Genomic DNA, 22,247 nt, shown 5'->3' with positions numbered 1-22,247 from the left:
CCAGAACAGTTTAAAGAGTTGGTGTTAATTTGTGGGTTACATAAATTACAAGAGAGAAAGAGAGAGAGAAAGAGAGAGAGAGAGAGAGCTGAACTCCCCAAAAAGGGGAAAGTAAAATGAGAGGGAGGGTCATGGCTGAGCTATTTGTGTGTAACCAGCGACGAGATGTCTGAAGATTTGGCAGAAGACTGGCAGCTGCGTGCCTTGTTCCACTGGGCTATGGGCTGCAGGGACTGTGTGTTCAGCACTTGAAGAAACAGTGACAAATTTCCTCCTTCTGCAAAAAGATAATTTGTGGCAAATGTAGCAATTCCATGCTTCCTGATCTCCACTCCATCTGGAATATAGATCTTAACAGATGGGACCCATTCTAAATTTGGCCTGACTCAGATTTGTTTGACTTCAAGTGTTTCTGCAGCTAGCCTGGCTTTTTATAAATAAAACAGAAGCACCAATCCATGGAGGCACAACATTCATTTGGCTACCATACCAAAGGTCACTCACCAATAATGTAAAAGATGATATCAATAACCATCCTTCAAAAAGGTAGGTGATTTATCTTTTAATTGCTTGTAATGTTACTTGCATCTTATCCTGTGAAATGGGATGAGACTTCATTGTGTTTTCATGTTGTAAAGGTTTTATCCACTATTTTGAAATCACTTTCACCAACTCCTGTTGTCTTGAGTTAGCCACACACCTATCTTGATGTACATACTAATTTCACAGTTGGCACCCTTTTGGCTTGGAGCATGCTATCTCTTGATTGAACACAGTGGTTAATGCTACATAACACAGATCATAAAATTGTGAGGCTTATTTGATTTACTGACCTATTGAATCATCTAACTCCACATGGGAAAGTGAGAACTTGCGACTTTCCTGCTCTGTGTGGTTCAGTCCCGTGCCATGGAGTACATTGATTCATAAGGTGATTCATTCCCCTTATGCCCAAATTGAACTCTAAAGACACAATTTTGCCCCTCTGCCTCCACCCCAACCCCTGACGAGAATACTGCATGCAGAGCAGGTTGTGATGGGGATTAAAATACGACATGACAGAGCCTTATTGAGGTTCAAAGGTCAAGGTCTGGTAACACTATTCAGACCTCGACTATATTTTAACTCCAGCCACGATCAGCATCCATTGTTGGCCTCGCCAGGAGCACAGGGTGTGAAGGAGCAGCAAGCCATGAAGAGGGCCCAAAAGTTAAGTTAATTCATGTTAGAAATAAAAAAAGAAAATGCTGGAAATGCTCAGCAGGTCTGGCAGCATCTCTGGAGAGAGAAATAGAGTTAACATTTCAGGTCGATGACCTTTCATCTGTTCCTGGCCATTTCATCATGTCAAGCTGACAAAGGAGCTCAGAATTCATAGAATTGAAATATTTGTTAAAATTAATATAAAATTGTGGAGGTGCTAGTTTCATTCAAGTTGCCGACTGGATTAAAGAATATCTCATGACTAGATGCTTTCTTCCTCCAATACCAAGCATGCACCTTTAGTTCTGTTGTACATAATGCATATAGCACAAGGGGGCATGTCAACAGGGAAGTATAAACTGAAATCTTTCTTCTTGTTTGAAGATGAGCAGAAAATCATATTTTGACGTATTACAGCCAAATAATGCACTTTATTATATCCTTGAGTCACGTGTTTCAACATATGACATAAAAAGCAAGCTTGCAAAGCACTTTCCACAAAGTTTTTTTCTGAAATCAAGATTCAGTGTGAGTTCTTGAGATGTGGAAGTCACTGGCATGGCCACCATTTACCCTTGAAAAGATGGTGGTGGGCCTTATTCTTGAACCACTGTAGTCCTGTGTGGTAAAGGTGCTCCTGCAATGTTGTTAGGTAGGGAGCTCCAGGATTTTGGCCCAGCAAACGTCACCGTGCATGATGCACATTTTGTTAGCTTTATCGTATCCATTCACTCATCCAGAAAATGCACACTCCTTTGGGCTGCGTACATATTCTTGTTAAGGGGAAAATCAGTGCTCCTGCTGAAAGTGTTAAGCATTCCCATATGAGCCTTGATACAGCTGAGATGAAATTTAGTTTCCCTCATGCATAATTACATGACTTTTGTAATGAGAAGCTTTTTATATTGTCTGATGCAACGTGGAGTCCAGTTGATTGAAGATCTCAAAACAGGTTTATTAAATAGCTAACTTATTATGGACAGTGCAGAGCTAACTATTTACAGTGTTACAGTTACAGAGTGACTCTGGCTCCAAGACACATGACTGCATCCTGATACTCTGCTCATTAGCATACCAAGATCTTAAAGGGACAACACTCTTAGAAGCAATCACACAACATCTCCCTTCTTTCCAAAGATAAGTCTCAGATGCTAAAAGTAAAAATACATACAATTAGATAACATCAAAATTATTTACACATGGATAGAGATTATGAACTTTACAAGTATAAAGGCTCAAAAGTCCGTATATCGTCTCAGTGGTTTGACAACTCTTGCTCAGGGAATTTGTGTCTCATTTGTTGCTGTTCTTTCTGATGTTTTTCCCTCTCTGCATTCAGTTTCTGATGCTCTGCCTTCAGCCTGCTAACATACTCTCTTGCTTTTCTCATAATGTCTGCTTTTGGAGCCTTGTCATTCTTGGAAAGTTCTGGCACCTCATCTCAAAGAGCCAACAGGCAATGCTTCAACTCATTCCTCCTCTGCCTCTTCAGGACATTGCATGTCCTTCACCTCTCCTCATCCTCCATGTCAGAAGGCTTGAGGCTCAAGGCTGAGGGCTTGTTAGGGGAAGAGTACTTGGTCTCATGGAGATACCTATCCATTCTGGCTCACTGTGGTGCTGGCGGTTCTCCAGAGAGCAGAAATGAAGGAACAGCATAGTTATGCTGTTGCTGGGTTTCCAAATTGATGCTGGTCAAAGTCTGCGAGTGGGTTCTGATCCTTGGAGATTTCCTCTTGACAATGCTTTCGTGGATAGTTATGATGTCGAAGGTCCTTACACACTGGTAGTCCTATCACTACTGGTCCGCTTGTGTCTACGAGGTAGAACATTTGTGGTTTCCATGCTGACTTGCCATATCTGCATTGCATTGTTAATGTGCCACTGCAAGGGATGGGTGACCCATTGTATGCAGATAACTTGTCAGTTGTCGATTGTATCATAAACTTCCAATGACTCCAGTACATATCTTTGAGGATTTGGACTGGTAGGATATTTGCACAGTCTTGACCTTTAGTGTATGTATGCCAGCTTTCTTTGGGCACGTGATGTTGATAATGGGGAAAGATTCCAGTTGTTGGATTTATCAACATGATGTGTCTGGTTAACAATGGTGAATGCCTGTTTGTCTTCTGTCTGAGAACTATTTTTCCCTGAGTCTTGTCTCAGGTCTGTTTCACCAGTGACTTCGTGTATCATATTGTGTTTATACAGGTCTCTGGCACTTTCCTTGCTGCTGTTGCCCTGTTGTCTGTTCATTGGCAAATGACTGTGATTTCTGACTGTGTCTTTGGAGCCAGAATTCCTGCATAGGCAGGCCCAGTGTCCTTTTGCACCACACGTTTTGCACAGGTCACAAAATGCAGGACAACTTCAGCGTGAGTAGGACAAACCACACTTACCTCACAGCTTGCTTGCCCTTTTTGACTTGGTTTGGTGCCAATATAGTTGGCTGCACCTAGTGCCTGCAGGTGCTGTTGACCAGCTACAATGGCTTCGTATTTCCTGCCATCTTCCAGCATTGTGTCAATGCTGTGACTTTTCTTTGTCCCCAAGTGGCCTTTCTGAAACATTTCAATGGGTGTTGATACAATCACCAGCTCCATTATTCGGTCTGACAGCTCAGCTTCTGAAAAATCACATTCGTTGCCTGCAGGACATCAATTCCAGGTGGTGAATTCTAAAATTCACTCTCAATCGGAGCTGATCCTCCAGCACTTTCCATATCGTTGCAAGATCTTACTGGACCTCCAGATAAGCCAGAGGTATTGATTCTGAGCAATCCCTCATTTCCAATTGCTATCATTATTTTTACAGCCTGTTTTTCTGGTTCTACAATTACTTGGTCTGTAAAGCATAACTGTATTCTTTGTTGGAACAATTTGAACTTGGATAGGCTATCCAAGGCTTCCAGTTCATGCTGGGAAAATTGGTATCCAAGTTCATGCTGTTCTTTTGCTTTGAAAGTTGCTTTAAGACCTGGTTCTGTTACTCTGTACTGCTTTCCCTTTAAAAACCTGCTCTTTAGATTGACTGCTTTGATTGACAGAAGCAAGTGTTCTGCAATGCTAGTCTTTTTATTCAGCTTCCAACCTCTCGTCTGTTTGTTTACTCAGTTGTGTAATAGGAATTTCAAGTGTATTTTTCTGCTAGAACTTGTTTATACAGCCATTCAACAGGCAATTCTTCACGCTTGAGTGGTTCTGAGCTTTTTTTAAACTCTGGCTGAGTGAATGAAAGCTTTTCACACTGGAGTGATTTAATTGTTTCTTTGTATAGCTTTAGCTGCTAGTTGCGTGAAAGGAGGATTCCCCTGCTTTTTGCTGTTGGACGCATCCAGTAATGGCATTAATCTGATCAGCCTGGGGGATTGGGTTTTCCTGTTTTTTTTTACTGAGCCTTTAAAAAAAATCAACTTTGCAAGTACCTCAAAGCTTTTTTTCAATGAGGATTTCACTACCGAAAGTAGACTGACTCACCCAATCACAGTGATTGATTTGCAGCCTGTCATTCAGAGCTCTGTCTTCTACAGCTGAGGTAAGAGTTTTCTTCATTATTTGAGCCAGTATTTCTTTTAACTTTCTTTCAGCTATAGTTAGTTTTTAAAGCTGTTTTCCTGTGGTCTTCAATCTTGGATCTTGTCTTCTCACCACAGCTGCCCCCATGTAATGAGAAGCTTTTTATGTTGTCTGATGCAACATAAATGAGATGCATGGAGTCCAGTTGATTAAAGAGTTCAAGCAGGTTTATGAAACAATTAACTTATTGGGCTGAATTTTACCGATCCCCTGACTTCAGGGGCCGTGATGGTGGGGTGGGGGGGGGGGGGTCGGGGTGAGGGGCGCAGAAAATGCCTCCGGGAGAGGCCCGCTATAGACCTCTATGCCAGGAAGGCCCGGCCCCATATTGCCTTCGGCGGTGAGGTGGAACACTGGTGGGGAGTGGGAATGTTTTCCAGTGCAGGGGGAGGGGGGAGTGGGGTCAAACTCATCTGATTGGTGTCGGGGATGGTGGGAAGGGATAAAGTTTAACATTTATGAACTTTGGGGAGGGAAAGGGCAGGTAATTAATTCTATGGTTATGGGGTGGGGAGTGGGTCAGGATCAATTTATTTTATTTTTTAACATCACTTTCTTCTTAAATATTTATATTGAGTTGTAGGGCTTGAAGCCCTTTAAAAATGCGCAAAAGCAGCTGACGCCATTGCTGGGAACAGACCGTCCAACCCCTCCACATAATTGGGGTGGGTGGTCCGCACTGGCCATTTTAAATAAGCCGCCGCGCTGAATATCATAGTGGTTCCGCAACGTGCGGTCTGCTCAGGTAGACTGCCATAGTTTACGTCCGCCACCAATTACGGCAGCGGCACCGTAAATTACAATCCATTATATACAATGCAGAGCTAACTATTCACAGAAGCTCTTGGTGTTACAGCTGCAGAGTGACTCTGGCTCTGGCTCTGAGTCACATGCCTGTGTCCTGATAATTGGCTTATTAACATACATCTTAACATAACATCTTAAAGGGACAACACTCTTAAAGGCAATCACACAACAACATTTGGCTTCAACTCCAACCTCAGAAAACCACGCATTTCGATATGTCTCAACAACCTCTAACCTTTGATTCTACTTGACCAAGGACCACAATTAGGGGCAGCTTTATCCTGTAGAGTCTTAGACAACTGTTAAAATGGCTTCAATTTAGTTAGAGGAGAGAGATTGGTCCAGCATTTCAATACAATTTGCTTTATCAATGTAACATCACCCCATCTCAGGATACATTGTGGAAACTTGTTTCTTTGCTAAATTGCCAGGCAATTTCCTGTTAACATTACGCATTTGCAAATCTTGGCAGAAAAATCTATGAAATGAACATAAAACAATCAGAGCACTAATTTTGAAAGAAGCTGACTGTCGGTGACAGATGGTGATTGAAATGATGGGGAAGAAATTCAACTCATGGCTCCTTGTTTTTCCAGCATAAGATCGCAGTCATGCCTCCAAATTTTGCATCAAGTTCCGTCATGTACAATCAGCACAGCAAGTGCTGGGCACCATATTAACTCAGGTAACTTTTAGTCACCCAGGGTGCTCAGCCACGGTGTTAAGGCTCCTTAAATGCGTTGGTTGCAAAACTCAGGAACAAATGGGCAGTGTGTACTATGCAAACACTGCTTGCTTGTCCCAAGCATTGAGCAACCTAACCAGCAGTCCTTAGTCCTTAAAGGGACAATTAGAGGATGTTCAAGCAGAAAAAAACAGGCAGTTGTATTTTCTTTTTGTTTTTATAGACCCACAAGAAGCGTGAGCACTCCTCCTGAGCCCACAAAAAGACACCGGCCTGCTGCCAGCCACATTTGAGGCTCTCCTTAGGATAACCTCCCCCTCGGACCCAACCCACCAGCTGACTCAGCAGAATAGCCGGACGATTTCACGCCCTTCATGACCAGTGAACCACAAGTTTAGCACCCGAAACTCAACAGCAAACTTTAAATATTTGCGTCACCAAGTCTAATTTCTCCCCCAATACATTAATTGGAGCGTGATATTTCAAGATGTTCCCTTAGCACCAATGCAATGCATCAGTCTTGCAGGCCTATTCGGTCCTCTGCTTTAACCTCAGGCCTGAGGCTGGCGTACAAGCCGACTGAGCCTGAGGTTAACACAGGGACTGAGGAAACTGCCATGTTTCTGAGCAGTGGCCTTAAGGAGACAGGCCATGTTAAACACAGCTCCACCTTAACAACTAGACATCACAGCCATGCTCCAGACCTGTGCCTACTCATGAGCCACAACCGATCATCATCAGGTCATGTTTGTGTGTGGAGATACATAGATATAAATAATTATGTTGCCTTCAAGGCCCCAAAAGACCATGAATAGTACATGAAGGCTGAAATACTGGTGAGTCACACAAAGCCCTGCAGCAAATTCTTGCATCACGCTGTCAATTACTGTGATTTCTTGTTTTTACAAAACCCCAGTATCTTCCTGAAAACAAGACCAGATAAGGCAGAGCAGTTGTAGCACTACCCGCCCCCAGACTGAAGCTTAAGGTAGAGCAAGAACTAAGGAACATTTTTATGCTTGCTGTTTCTATGGAAACTGGTCCTGTCTGCAACTAGAATGCTACCATTTTGTTTATTTACCATTTATTGAGAAGTTGACCACTTAGATCATTGTCTTTTCAGTATCACGGGTTCCCCCAGCTGGAGGAGAAGAAGAAGGAAATATTGGGGCCAAAGTTCCAAGGGGGTTCATGGGTCTCACACTGTAGCTGTGCCACAGACGCTCACTAAATAATCAGCAATAGTGCTTTAATATTGATATTGGAACATTGGACAAGCACATTACTCCCATCATCAACTGTCTCTGACAGCTTCTAGTAGAGAGCTACTATCTAAAACAGTGGGAAATGTGGTACTTGCCCGTACGACTGGGGACTACCACCAGCAAAAAGGGAGAGTGACCCTTGTAGTTCATGGGTCCCCAGTTGAGCACCACTGTCCCTGTGCTTCAGTGACAACCTCTAGGCCCTTTGAACGGATAACATGATCAAGTTACCAAGTGAAGAAGAGTTTACCCATGTGTTTGATAGATTCTTGTTAGGCAAGGGAATTAAAAGTTATTTGGGGTAGATGGGAGTACGGAATTCAAGACACAAACAGATCAGCCATAATCTTATTGAATGGCGGAGCAGGCTAGAGGGGCCGAATGGCCTACTTCTGCTCCCAGTTCCTATGTTCGTATGTTTGCACAAATTAAACAGGGGTTCCCTCCGCACAATTACTTACAACCAGGCTGTGGTCTCTTCCCATCTTAATAACCCTCTGGTTCACAGTTCGTAGCAAATTCGTTATGATCCCCTGAAGATGGTCGTGGGTTGAACCCTAGGGAAAAGAAAAGTACAATGCTGAGGCAGCTATTTTGTGCTAGGTTCATGACAGCCATTTTGAGTCAGGTGTGGGGCAATAAGCACCAGGTAACACAGTCTTTAACTTCTGGATAAAACTCTAAACATAGTCATATATCTAGTACCGGGGCATTTAATAGTAACAGTGATAAATGTCAACAACTGCAATAACAGTTTGTCTTTATCCTTTCCCTCTGTCCCTCCTTCTCCACAGAACATTTATTATTTTACCTTGTATATTCAATTTCTCCCTTCCCTTCCCTGGGGTGGAAGGATCCATAAATCTATGCACATGGCTTTGGTTCAGAGATAGCATTCTTGCCTCAGAGATAGAAGATCAAGTGGGTTCAAGCCCCCACTCCAGAGACCGGAGCACTAGGCCAACATTGTAATGCAGTATTGAGGGAGTGCTGCATTGTCCAAAGTGCTGTCTTTCGGATGGGACATTAAACCGAGGACCTTTCTGCCCTCTCTGGTGGCTGTAAAGGGTCCCACACCATTATTTAAAGAAAAGTAAGTGAGTTATCCCTTGTTTCCTGGCCAATATTTATCACTCAACTTTTATTTTTTTTATTCTTTCATGGGACGTGGGCGTCGCTGGCAAGGCCATCATTTGTTGCCCTTCCCTAAATTGCCCTTGACAACTGAGTGGCTTGCTAAGAGTCAACCACATTGCTGTGCCTCTGGAGTCACTTGTAGGCCAGACCAGGTAAGGACGGCAAATTTCCTTCCTTAAAGGACATTAGTGAACCAGATGGGTTTTTATGACAATCAATGATAGTTCCATGGCACCTTCACTGAGATTAGCTTTCAATTCCAGATTTTTATTAATTATTTGGATTTATCAGTTAACTGAATTTAAATTCCATCAGCTGACATCACTAAAACAGATTATCTGCTCATTTATCTCATTACTGTTTGTGGGAGCTTGCTGTGCACAAATGGCTGTCATGTTTCCTAAATTACAACAGTGACTACACCTCAAAAGTACATCATTGGCTGTGAAGCACTTTGGGATGTCCTGAGATTGTGAAAGACACTATATAAATGCAAGTTCTCTCTTTTACCCAGTGCCCAGTCCCTCAGAATTGTGCCAGTCTTCATATATGAAATTTTCAGCCTCCTTATTCATGTTGCCTCGATTATTGACACACATTAAACTGCAAATAAAGTCGATCTGCTTAACTCTGGAATTAAGTCAAACTCTTCTTAACAGAATTATCGGCCCCAATATTAACGTGGAGGTGGGGAGAAAGCTGTGTGGGAGGGGGAAGGAGATGAGTGGGTGGGGGGAGTATGTGCTGTTTTGTGGTTAGGAAACCCAGCAGGAACAATATTTTGTCTCCATTTCCTGGCTGCAGGGCAGGAAGGCTTGCGGCACCAGGCCGCAACCAGGGTGAAATTTAAAATGCAGATTATAAATCGAGACTGCCACCCTCATTATATTATTTCAATGGCCAACCCACCTCCTGGGAGCAGGTTGGTTGCCTGCACCGTCCCAATTGCAGTTTCAATGAAAGTGGGATGGAGGCAGGTTGGGAATGAGTTGAGATTTTCTTTTACATTTTTACATCTCCCCAACCCAAACTGCCAGTTTCTGAGGATTAAAATTCCCACAATAGTGTAAAATGGTTCAGAGATGAAACAAACGCTAAAAATTGGAACAACAGCTTCCATTCTACAAGTGGCCTTAACATTGGGGATGGGACTAACACCTCATAGCCATCCAGGACCCCACCTGGTGACTGTGCAATGGCTGATTTCCCATCGCTTCGCCCTGCCACCTCAAACACAGTTGAAAAGTCTGCTGACAATCAATCGTGCATGAAGGCTGGCCATCCTGCTGAGATATAGAGGAGGAGGCTGGAGAAGACTAGTGTCTCCAGGCCTTTACCCCAGCAGAGTCAGTGCCCATTGAGAGAGGAGGGGCTGACTGAAAATAGACTCCACATATAGAGGTAAACACTGAGATGCTCACTGACTCCTGCTGGAGGCTGCATGCCTGTGGATGCGAGAGGAGAGTGGGTTTAAACTCATCTTCCAAACCCTCTGCAGTCAAACAACCTAGCCGATGCTCAGTGAGGTGGCAGGAGCGTGGAAGCAGCTTTGGAAGCGCAGCCCAGCTGGAGTCAAGGATTTCAGTGGCAGAAGTGGAGGGGAACATGCAGAAGAGGAAATTCAAGCAAATGAACCAGTTCTTTGTGTTGTGCTACTTTTTTCAGTCAGTCAGCTGACTGCAGAATATAAATTTAACATTATCGAGAACAGGAGCAATCCAGGGCTTGCATCTACAGCTGTGCGCATTCAATGGGTAAAAGTTGGTAATTAGAAAAAGGATGGTACATTAATCAGATTGCAACGTATTCTCTCTGTACCTAAGTTTTATCCCTGCTACCTTGACATTTAAGTAGTTCATGCATCACTGACCCTACTTCATCACTTCCTAAACACTGATGGTTTGTAGCAGGTGGCCCATGTAAAGCTGTGCACAGAGGCTAATTCTGTTTGTCCTTTTCAGACCCGCTGTGGGCTGCAAACAGCATCTAAGACAGAGATGCAAATACATCCTCTGATGAGGTTCATTGGACTGACTCAGTGACAGTGGAGATGATTTTAAACAGGCGCAACAGACGGGGAAATGGGTGAGTTCGGGCATGCTCCCTGATTTGCACGCCATCACCCCCTCCACATTCCCCTCCCAACTTTACTCTCTGATTAAGTCAATGGACAAAAAAATCGGTCTTGGTGTACAAAACTCCAATCTGAACCTACCCATTTCTCAATCAATGGGCTAAGTTAGAATTACTCTCTGTGAGACTGTGGGCAAGATTTTATCCATGTCACGCCATTTCTGACAGCGGAATCAGAAGTTGGCGGCACTTCCGCTCCCTCCCTTTTTGACGGTTCCCACATGATTATAATTGAAAAATCAGAGGACTGACAGTGGGCACGGGAGACATGTGTGATCATTCAGCGGGATCACTATTCAGCAAAGTATGATGTACAGCAGGGCTATAAATAATCCTTCATTACAATCATGGAGGATCATCAGTGTGGCTAGTTGTCTTCAAGGAGAATAGTCTATGTTTATTCCCCTTAACGTAGTAAATTTTACCACCCTCTCCCACCTTTACACCTCTCCAACACCATCACCACCCCCCACTTTGTAATTGTTTGGTTCATTTCATCACCAGCACCACCATGTCTGCTTGTAGGCAGAGACTCGTCTCACGGTTCAGTGATGCCTCCCTGCAGGTGTTCCTCCAGGCTGTCAGGGAAATGCTGGAGGTCCTCTTGCCTGCAGATGGATTCAGAAGACCCACCTGCCTGACCAAGGCAGCCTGGACGGAGGGGCAGAGGAGGTGTCGAACCGTGGGGTTCAATGAAGTGTAGGAAATGGGTCAGTGATCTGCTCAGATCGATGAGAGTAAGTGATGCAGCCATATCTTAACAAATGGTATTTTGTGGGATCTTCAAAACTTTATGTCTGTCAGTGGGCATCCATGCCAGGTGGGTGAATGCGTGATCAGCCTTGGTGCCACATAGCGATTGTGGTCAGAGAATGTGAAAGTCTGGAGTCTGGTTGAGCTTGGATCAGCGTGCGACTGACAGGCCAGTATGTGTGATGTGGATGTATTCAGACAAGGGAGGTTAGGTATCAGTTGACATGTCATTAACTCAGTACTTTCTCGTGCAGGACAAACAGACCCACAATCAGAGGGAGCGCATCAAGACAAGGGGTGAAGTTCCAGATCTTAAACTCCTGACCCCAGCAGAGGAGGAGGAGGTCCAGATAGCAGGAGAGGAGGGAGGACGGTGAGGCTGGATCTTCTAGGTGCAAAGATGAAGAGCCAAATTTACTGTTGCTGCCATATGTGCACAGAGGAGGACAGCGTGAAAAAGTAATGCACTCATGCTGTGATGATGTTTAATGCACTTCTGTTTGTTCTCCATTGCAGGTGCCCACAATCATACAACAAGGATAATGACAAGCCAGCAAACTATTGACTCCACTTCTGGGGAAGATGAAGACAATACCCCAGAGGGTGACTATCACCTGACTCTTCTGCAACCTCCGCCGGCGCAGTCACATCCACATGGTCCGCGGGGGGTTGCACGTAGAATTAGAGTCACAATCTGGTGGGCACGTCACAGACACGTCCCAGCAGCTGAAGAAGAATGTTACAGCCGGGTCCCCTGACATTCGGAGGTCTGCTGGGGCCCAGGCCCCTGCTGAGCCCCAAGCTGATGATAGTCCTCTGGTTGAGGCTACATCTGGAAATGTAGCAAACTTTTGGAGAACATATGTCCTGCACAGGTTTGCGCAGGCAATGGAGGAGTCTATGCAAGCCATAACATCTGCCATGCCACAGGGATGTGAGTGTATGGCTTCCTCCAAGGAGAGGCTGGTGACTGCCATGGAGGGCTAGGTTGAACACACAACTTATATGCGCTCTAACCTGTATTCTATTGCTGTAGCCATGGATTCAATGCAGTAGTGGCTAAGTAAGAGGGTAATGAGGAAATTGGACTTCTCAACAGATGCTCCTTCCCCTTAGGCAGACAGGCAGGTGCCACCATGCACAGAGAATGGAGCAGGAGCACGTGCCAGCTGCCCCAGAACCTTCCTCTCAGAACACCCCAAGGGGTGAGCAGCATCTCCTCATTTCCCCTGACATTCAGCCCCTTTACCTTCAGCAGGCAAGGGCAAGGGGGAAGTTCCTGCACTAGTGCAGGAGAACCCACCCCCCAAGTAGGTCGGAGCCTTCAAGGCCCCATACCTCCAGAGGATGCCCACCATGGTCATCCATGGCAGTGGGGCAGTACAATGAGCAGACTGCCTCTACCTCAGCTGCTAATGTCAGGGTTGCAATAAGATGTAGTGGAAGGAAGTGTAAACCAATGGAATTAAGAGCATGAAGGTGGCATGGGTGTTCAAATCATCAAGATTACACATATAATTAGTTCATAATATATTTTTTCTGCTTTATTACTTTGTACATTTTCATCATTTCTTGAGACTTGCCTAGTTAGAGAGCTAGGTGTAATGGCATGCATCACAGCAGGCACACTTTGATGCTTACAGAGAAGTAATGGACATGGGCCAGAATTTTACCTTGGGCAGGAGGCTCTGCACACCAGCCAAAAAGTCAGGGACGAGCCTGGCTCTGCCGGGCCTGCGGAGCCACGCTGGGATTTTACACTTCCCAGGCCCTTAATTGGCCTTGGGCAGGACTTCCACCTCTGCTGGCCAATCAAGGGCCCGGCAGCTCTCAGTCCCAGCAGCATCACCAGGAGCGGTGGCCACTGCTGGAACTGCACCCAGCCAACTGCAGCAAGAGCGATGATGGCCCCGGAAGACAGGTAAGTTTTTGGGGCCTTGCCGGGGACAATTAGCCGGGCCCCAGCAAGGCAAAGGGAGGTTGATTGAGGGAGGGGAAACTTTCTTTCAAAGAGGGCTTTGGGGGCAGCCCTCCATGGGGCACAGAGTGCCAGATCAGGAGGGCCCTCGTCCAGCTTGCAAACCTGGTGGTATTCTGGGGGCCTAAGCTATCTGCCCACTGCTGGTAATAAAGCAGCAGTGGGAGGAGGCTCTTCAGTGGCAGTTAATTGGCCACTTCAGGGCCTTGATTGGCCTGGGGTGGGCGGGCCATTTCTTGCTGCCGCCACCCCTCGTAAAATTGCAGCAGAGGTGGGAAGGCATCAGGAATGGCATCTCCCGCCTCCCACTCAATTTTATGCCCCCACCCCCCCCCACCCCCACTGCCAGCCTCCAGCCCATTCCTGTGGGGGGTGCCGTAAAATTCCAGTTTTTATTGTGGAAAATATTTTGTTTTTGCATTCATTCCTCACTGATTGTTAGTTTGAGTAGACAGTTTTGTACTCATTATTCTATGGGACATGGCTTCATATGGAGGCTCAGCTGGCCTTCCCTTCTATTCTTCGCAAAGGAGTATCTCTGAGTCTATTCACAACTCGGAGATGTAAAATGATGTAGGTGCACACAAAGTAATGTTATGAAGGTGCTGGTTCTGACTGAGTGGTCATGGTTGGATCCAAGTGTGGCACAAATTTCTTTCTTTCACTAACGAGTGCGTTTGTCAAAGCTCCCTCCCTGTGCAATTGTAAATGGCAGAAGATGCTTGTTTTGAGTTTGGACCACTAGGGAGACTGGCAGGGGTAGGTCAACATCCTAGGAAAGAGTTCTGGCATTGGAACAATAATCATGTAGGTGCCTCACTCTTGGCCAAAATGTGCGAATATAAGGTTGTTCCTGGCATCCTGTGCATATCTCTCCATGGCCCTGGAATCCATTCATTCACGTTCATGACCTCCTCCTCAGGCTCATCCAAATCATCCTCATCTGAGGAGAAGTGATGCTCCTCCTGTTCCTCCTGCTGTAAAATAAGTCCGCATTGCACTGCTAGGTTGTGCAGTGCACAACAAACTACGATTATATGTGAGACCCTCTGTGGTGCATACTGCAGAGCTCCTCCAGACCAGTCAAGGCAGTGGAAGAGCATTTTCAACAAGCCTATGGTGTGTTCGATGATGGCTCTGGTGGAGGCATGAGCCGCATTGTATCACTTTCCTGCTGCGCTCTGGGGATGTCTCACTGGTGTCATTAACCATGTCAGAAGAGGGTAACTCTTTTCACCCAGGATCCAGTCGTCAGCCTGGGCTGGTGCCTCAAAATTTCTGGGAGTTGTCAGTTTCACAAAATGTATGCATCGTGACAGCTACCTGGGAAACGAGCACAGACCTGCATGATTTTTCACCTATGGTCTTTCAAAAAATAAAAGCCTTTGCAATTCACAAATGCAGCTGACTGGTCCCAGGGAGCTCTGATAGCCACATGAGTGCAGTCGATAGGAACATTGGAAATAGGAGCAGGAGTAGGCCATCCAGCCCCTCGAGCCTTCCCTGCCATTCCAATAGATCATTGCTGACCTTCTACTTCAATGCCATTTTTTCACACTATCCCCATATCCTTTGATATCTTTAATGTATAGAAATCTATCGATCTCTGTCTTGAACATACTCAATGACTGAGCCTCCACAGCCCTCTGGGGTGGAGAATTCTAAAGATTCACCACCCTCTGAGTGAAGAAATTCCTCCTTATCTCAGTCCTAAATGGACTACCTTTTATTCTGAGTCTGTCCTCTGGTTCTGAAACCCACAGCCAGGGGAAACAGCCTTCCTGCATCCATCCTGTTGAGCCATGTAAGAATTTTGTATGACTCAATGAGACCACCTCTCACTCTTCTAAACTGTAGAGACTATAGGCCCAGTCTCCTCAATCTCTCTTCATAGGACAATCCCACCATCCCAGGAATTAATCTGGTGAACCTTTGTTGCACTCCCTCTATAGCAAGTATATACTTCCTTAGGTAAGGAGACCAAAACTGTACACAATACTCCAGGTGTAGTCTCTCACCAAGGTTCCACAGAAATGCAGCAAGATTTCTTTACTCCTGTACTCAAATCCTCTTGCAATAAAGGTCAACGTACTATTTGTCTTCCCACTTGCTTGCTGCACCTGCATGTTTCAGTGAATTTTGAACAAGGACACTCAGATCCCACGGACTTCAAAACTTCCCAATCTCCCATCATTTTAGAAACACTCTGCATTTCTGTTTTCCTACCAAAGTGGATAACCTCATATTTTTCCACATTATATTCCATCCATCATGTTTTTGCCCACTCACTTAGTTTGTCTAAATCCCCATGAAGCCTCTTTGCATCCTTCTCACAACTCACATTCCCACCTAGTTTTGTGTCATCTGCAAACTTGGAAATATTACATTTGGTTCCCACATCCAAATCATTGATATAGATTGTGAATAGCTGGGACCCAAGCACTGATCCTTGCGGTACCCCACTAGTCACAGCCTGCCAACTTGAGAATGACACGTTTATTCCAACTCGCTGTTTTCTGTCTGTTAACCATTTCTCAAACCATGCCAGTATATACCCCAATTCCATGTGGTCTACTTTTGCTTACTAATCTCTTGTGTGGGGCCTTATTGAAAGCCTTCTGAAAATCCAAATACACCCCATCCATTGGTTCCCCCTTATCTATTCTGCTAGTTACATCCTCAAAAATCTCCAACAGGTTTCTCAAACAGTACTTACCTTTCATAAATCCATTTTGACTCTGCCCAATCCTACCATTATTTTCTAACTGTCCAGTTATCGAATCCTTTATAATAGCTTCCAGCAATTTCCCTGCTACTGATGTCAGGCTAACAGGTTTGTAGTTCCTCGTTTTCTCTCTCCCTCCTTTCTTAAATAATGGGGTTACATTTGCTACCTTCCAATCTTCAGGAAGTGCTCCAGAATCTATAGAATTTTGGATGATCACCAATGCATCCACTATCTCTACAGCCACCTCTTTCAACACACAGGATGTAGAACGCCAGGGGATATATCAACTTTCAGTCCCATTAATTTCTCCAATACTACTTTTTTACTAACTCCTTAGTTCCTCATTCTTGATAGTCCCTTAGTTCATTAGTAATTCTGGGAGGTTTTTGTATCTTCCTCCATGAAGACAGACAGTGGGCCCATTACAAGCAGAGATAAGGGAATTTATAACGGGGAATAAGGAAACAGCAGAGAAATTAAACATGCTTTGTGTCTGTCTTCACGGAGAAAGATACAATAAATTCTCCCAGAAATACTAAAGAACCAAGGGACTAGCAAGAATGAGAAACGGAAAAAAATTATTAGTAAAAAGTAATATTGGAGAAATTAATGGGACTGAAAGTCGATAAATCTCCTGGACCTGATGAACAACATCCCAGATTGTTGAAAGAGGTGGCTGTAGCAATAGTGGATCCGTTCGTGATCTTCTTTAAAATCTGTAGATTCTGGAGCAGTTCCTGAAGATTGGACAGGAGCAAATGTAACCCCACTATTTAAGAAAGGAGGGAGAGAAAAAATGAGGAAGTACAGAACTGTTAGCCTGACATAGTAGCAGGGAAAATGTTAGAATCTATGCTAATCTTTTCCTTTTTACATACCTATAGAAGATTTTACAGTCTGTTTTTATGTTTCTTGCTCATTTACTTTCATATTCTATTTTTTCTTTCTTTATCAGTTTCTTGGTCCTCTTTTGCTGTATTCTAAAACCCTCCCAATCATCAGGCGTACTATTTTTTTGGCAACTTTATAAGACTCTTCCGTTGATTAAATACAATCATTAACTTCTCTTGTTAGCCATGGTTGGATTACTTTTCCTGCTGGGATTTTGTGTCTCAAAGGAATGTAAATTTGTTGTAAACCATACATTAATTCTGTAAATACTAGCCATTGCCTGTCTACCACCATACCTTTTAATTTTGTTTCCCAATCTACCACAGCTAACTTGCCCCTCATACCTTAGTAGTTTCCTTTGTTTAGATTTAAGACCCTAGATTCTGATTGAACTACATTAATTTCAAACTTAAAGTAAACTTCTATCATAATATGGTCACTCTTCACTATGGGCTTCTTTACAATTAATTAGCCCTTTCTCATTGCACAATACCAGATTTAAAATACTGTTCTAGAAAACCATTTCGTATACATTCCAGAAATTCGACCTCCACAGCATTAGAGCTAATTAGGTTGACCCAGTCTATATGTAGATTGAAGTCCACCATGATTATTGTATGACCTTTGTTACATGCACCTCTAATTTCCTGATTTACACTGTGCCCTGCATTACCACAACTGTTTGGTGGCCTATAAACAACTCTTACCAATATTTGCTGTCCCTTGCTGTTTCATAGCTCTACCCAAACTGATTCTACATCTTGACCTTTTGATCTAAGATCCTCCATCACTTATGGCCCCTTTGCACTATAGGGAAAATGAGCGATGGTGCCGAAGGTCGATGACGTTGCTGCCTGGCAATCCTCATCTACTGGGAAATAGAGGAAATCATTGCCATGATGGAATAGGGAATTGGTCACATTCTTTATGCACCTGTGTATGGCAGCCTGTGAGATGCCACATATGTCACTCGTTGAGCCACGTAAAGCATTGCTGGCAAAAAAACCTGAGCGCTGCAATCACCTTGAAGGAAACTGGCATGGGGTCCCCAACAAAATCACGTGTTGCAGTCTTGTTGAACAATCCTACAAATCTCAGTGACCATATCACATGACATCCTCAGATGTCTTTGGCATTGCGTCTCCGACATCTGAAGATAGTCAGTCATTGCCCTGAGGATGCATTGACGTCTTCCCGGGATGGCATAATTCTGAGCAGCAAACCCCTCTTGTGCAGCCTGCTACTGGCGTTGTGGTCTCAGCTGCTTGGCGACAAGAGCCATCCTCTGTTGCATCCTCTCTTCTGGCTCCCGAGGTTGTAAACATATATGAAACCCATGTCATTGCAACTTTATAACTGCTTGAATGAGACAGGCATTGAAATGAAAACTTATTTGAACATGATTGTCAACCATTGAACTCATGAACAGAGAGGTTATGTGCACCTCCCATTGTGCACAATAGCAACTCCACCGACCTAACTCTGGCCTCCTTCGACTTCGACCTACAGTCCTTGCATGCCCTCGTGTGTTATCGTCTCCTTTTGCAAAATGGTACATGTCTGGTTTGAGGCAAGATCCTCCAGCTTCCACCCTCCTCCTGCGACCTTCCAGCTTGCCCTGTCACCCCTGACCCACCCAATATTACCTTACATCTTCCCTCTGTGACATGAACCTCCCCCATAATTACACTGTTGCCATCTACATGCCATCTCTTTCCTCTGTGCCTACACCCGTCCCCATCGAAATGCCCACTTTCACCCTAGGTCCTCCTAAATGTCATCAACTTAAATGTAGTCGTCCAATCCAGTGCACCACCCTTCGAGGCCTTCCATTACCCAACCTTGACTCAGGACCTGCCCCCCCACCTACCTAATTACACTGCCCCCTGTGACTGTGACAATTCCCTCTGCCAGCCAGCACCCTGAGTTCGCCTCACAGAACCCCAACGTTGACAACACTGACCCCTCCCTTTAGGTCCATCATGCACCTCACCTTCGTTATCTGCTCCAACCCTCCCATCACCACCACCGCCAACACCACACTCAGAATGCGAGGCCCTTCCCTCCTCCACACCTCCAGGCACCCGAACCCACCCTCTCAACTGCTCCACCCCCACCAAAATTCGTCCTTGCTGGTCCCGAGCCTGGAGCCAAACATCCGTTCCAATGTTGCTCTCCCTTGTGCCGAGGAGTTCAAGGATGAAAGTCTCCGACCTCAGGCACAACTGCACAAAGCCAACTGGTGCACGCCACCTTTAAATGAATGTGAACCGGGTGCCATGAGATATCCATGCGTCGCTGACTGGATCTGGCAGGTAGGACTTCATTTCATTTAATTATAAGGTAATGAGTATTCATGGTATGAAAATCTATTAAAAGCTGGAACCCGCCATAGGATGGCGTGAGGCCTGACCCACCACAAACAAGGCGCTGGCTTAATATCTACAATTAAATAAATCGAAATATCGCCTCCTGCCTAATAAAGTCACCCCGCCCATCACGAATTCTGCTCTAGCAGGCCCCATAAAATTCCCCTCAATATTTCTGAGACCTATTCTGTTGCCAGTGAATTTAATTCATCTTCACACTTCATTTATTAATATTAAAATGTATGTTTGTCGTCAAGGCATCCTTTCCTGGATACTGCACATCAAGTTCTTGGACAGTGCTTCAGAGATCCATAATTTGTTGCAGCAACATATCTAATGGTGTCTGCTGTTAGTTACACTTGCCCTTGCATGTGTAGCTTGTTAACCTTCTGCAGGCAAGTTGCTGAAAGTGCAATCTGATCATGGTGCAGCAAGGGAAAGTGAGCATCTGGGACCTGAATGAACACAGCATGCAACTATGTCTCTCCCTCACCAATCCGATTGAAGGATTGTGAAATTAACAGTGCAAGGACTGAGAAGGAAGTGTAAATTAGAGTGGATGAATTCAATGTCAAATCAGGTATAGAAAGATAAATAAAGAGAAGGAAAGAAAGATTGGATTAAGAGAGAGAGAAGAAGAGACAGAAAGGAAAAATAAAATGAAGTTTAACATTTTTTAAATCTCCAAGAATTAATAGCTGAAGAGATGAGACTTGAAACTTGCAATAAACTTGCACTGAAACTTTCAGTGCCAGAGAGGTTGATTGGCAGTACACTGATCACACCATTACAAAGATATATAGACATGAAAAGACAAGACTTAACTTTCTGTGGCGAGTTTAGTTCATATCTATTGTGTAAGTACTGTAACTTCACACCATTCAATGCATTTCAATGGTGAAGCAGACAGTGAGATGCGGAGAGGTCAATTACCAGAAGGATTAGAGGGAACAAGAGGAAAAACTTTTTCACCCAGAAAGTGATGGGTGTCTATAATTCCTGCCAGGAATGGTGGTGAAGGCAGAAACCCTCAATTCTTTTGAAAGGTACCTGGACATGCACCTGAAGTGCTGTAACCAGCAAGGCTATGGACCAGGTACTGGAAGGTGGGATTAGATTGGGCGGCTAGTTTTTTCAGCTGGCATGGACATAATGGGCCGATTGGCCTATTTCTGTGCCATAATTTTTCTAAGGTTTAATGGTTCTATGGTTCAAATGCCAGAGTGGCACAACTTAGACACCTACTTTTGGATATCAGAGTTTAAAAGCGCATCTGCCCCTTGCCTGAAGTTTCTGTAGCACTTAGGCATAAATAATGAAGAGCACCATTAGCCTCACTGTTATTTTAACAGCAAATTCTGGCTCAAAAGCAAAATCCTATCCAGGCATATCCTGTATCGTCTTGCCAGCTCTTGACTTCCAAATGAACCTTCCTACTCCTTTCTCTTTCTGAACACTGCATTTGGCAGGTTTGCCAGCAATAATGTGAGTTCAGCTGAATGAAAAAATGATTCACAATATATAATTCATGTTGATTAAAGACTACAACCTTAAGCAGCTTCTCACCATAGGATTTGCCCTGCTGAGAATCCTCCAACCCAATGCACTGTGGAATCATGGGATATGCTACATCACAAGTTCTGAATTTCAGTAGTCCTACCTCAGGCAATTGCTAAGCAGCAACATTTCACAGAAGGTAGGGCAGAGTATCAGGCCATTTGGCTTAACTGGTCCATACTGTTGTTTATGTTCCACAGTACCTCCTTTCATCCCTCTTCATCTAACCCTATCAGCACAACCTTCTATTCCTTTCTCCCTCATGTGCTTATCCAGCTTCCCCTTAACGGCATCTATAGTATTCACCTAAACTACTCCCTGTGAGAACAAATTCACTTTCTTACCACTTTCTGGGTAAAGAGATTTCTCCTCCAGAAGAATTTTCCTCCACACAAGATCAGGTGGCAGGTTGTTCAACCTTGCTTGTCTAAGAGCAAAGACCAAAGTACGGAAAGTCCTCATCAGAGAACTTCTCTTTGCTGACGATGCTGCATTAACATCTCACACTGAAGAGTGTCTGCAGAGACTCATCGACAGGATTGTGGCTGCCTGCAACAAATTTGGCCTAAACATCAGCCTCAAGAAAACGAACATCATGGGACAGGACGTCAGAAATGCTCCATCCATCAATTTCGGCGACCACGCTCTGGAAGTGGTTCAAGAGCACCTACCTAGGCTCAACTATCACCAATAACCTGTCTCTCGATGCAGAAATCAACAAGCACATGGGAAAGGCTTCCACTGCTATGTCCAGACTGGCCAAGAGAGTGTGGGAAAATGGCGCACTGACACGGAACACAAAAGTCCGAGTGTATCAAGCCTGTGTCCTCAGTACCTTGCTCTACGGCAGCGAGGCCTGGGCAACGTATGTCAGCCATGAGCGGCGTCTCAATTCATTCCATCTTCGCTGCCTCCAGAGAATCCTTGGCATCAGGTGGCAGGACCGTATCTCCAACACAGAAGTCCTCGAGGTGGCCAACATCCCCAGCATATACACCCAACTGAGCCAGCGGCGCCTGAGATGGCTTGGCCATGTGAGCCGCATGGAAGATGGCAGGATCCCCAAGGACACATTGTACAGCGAGCTCGTCTCTGGTATCAGACCCACCGGCCGTCCATGTCTCCGCTTTAAAGACGTCTGCAAACGCGACATGAAGTCCTGT

General features: G+C 44.7%; 2 protein-coding genes across 4 annotated transcripts in view; one reads left to right on the top strand and one right to left on the bottom strand.

Annotated features, from left to right (window-relative positions):
* LOC137375787 (dedicator of cytokinesis protein 2-like) overlaps positions 1 to 22,247 on the bottom strand; it is a 690,449-nt gene that overhangs the window by 390,259 nt on the left and 277,943 nt on the right. For all 3 annotated transcript variants that reach the window (XM_068043220.1, XM_068043218.1, XM_068043221.1), the window contains exon 27: positions 8,000 to 8,095. In XM_068043220.1, coding sequence (XP_067899321.1) covers positions 8,000 to 8,095 — 96 coding nt within the window. The remainder of the gene's footprint in view (positions 1 to 7,999; positions 8,096 to 22,247) is intronic.
* The window catches only part of LOC137375788 (protein INSYN2B-like), a 136,073-nt gene that overhangs the window by 84,680 nt on the left and 29,146 nt on the right, over positions 1 to 22,247 (top strand). The gene's annotated exons all lie outside the window — the stretch shown is intronic.

This window comes from Heterodontus francisci, chromosome 12 (genome assembly GCF_036365525.1).
Source record: "Heterodontus francisci isolate sHetFra1 chromosome 12, sHetFra1.hap1, whole genome shotgun sequence".
Classification (NCBI taxonomy): domain Eukaryota; kingdom Metazoa; phylum Chordata; class Chondrichthyes; order Heterodontiformes; family Heterodontidae; genus Heterodontus; species Heterodontus francisci.
Note: the sequence above shows the minus strand (reverse complement) of the source record. Positions and strands in the feature narration are given on the sequence as shown.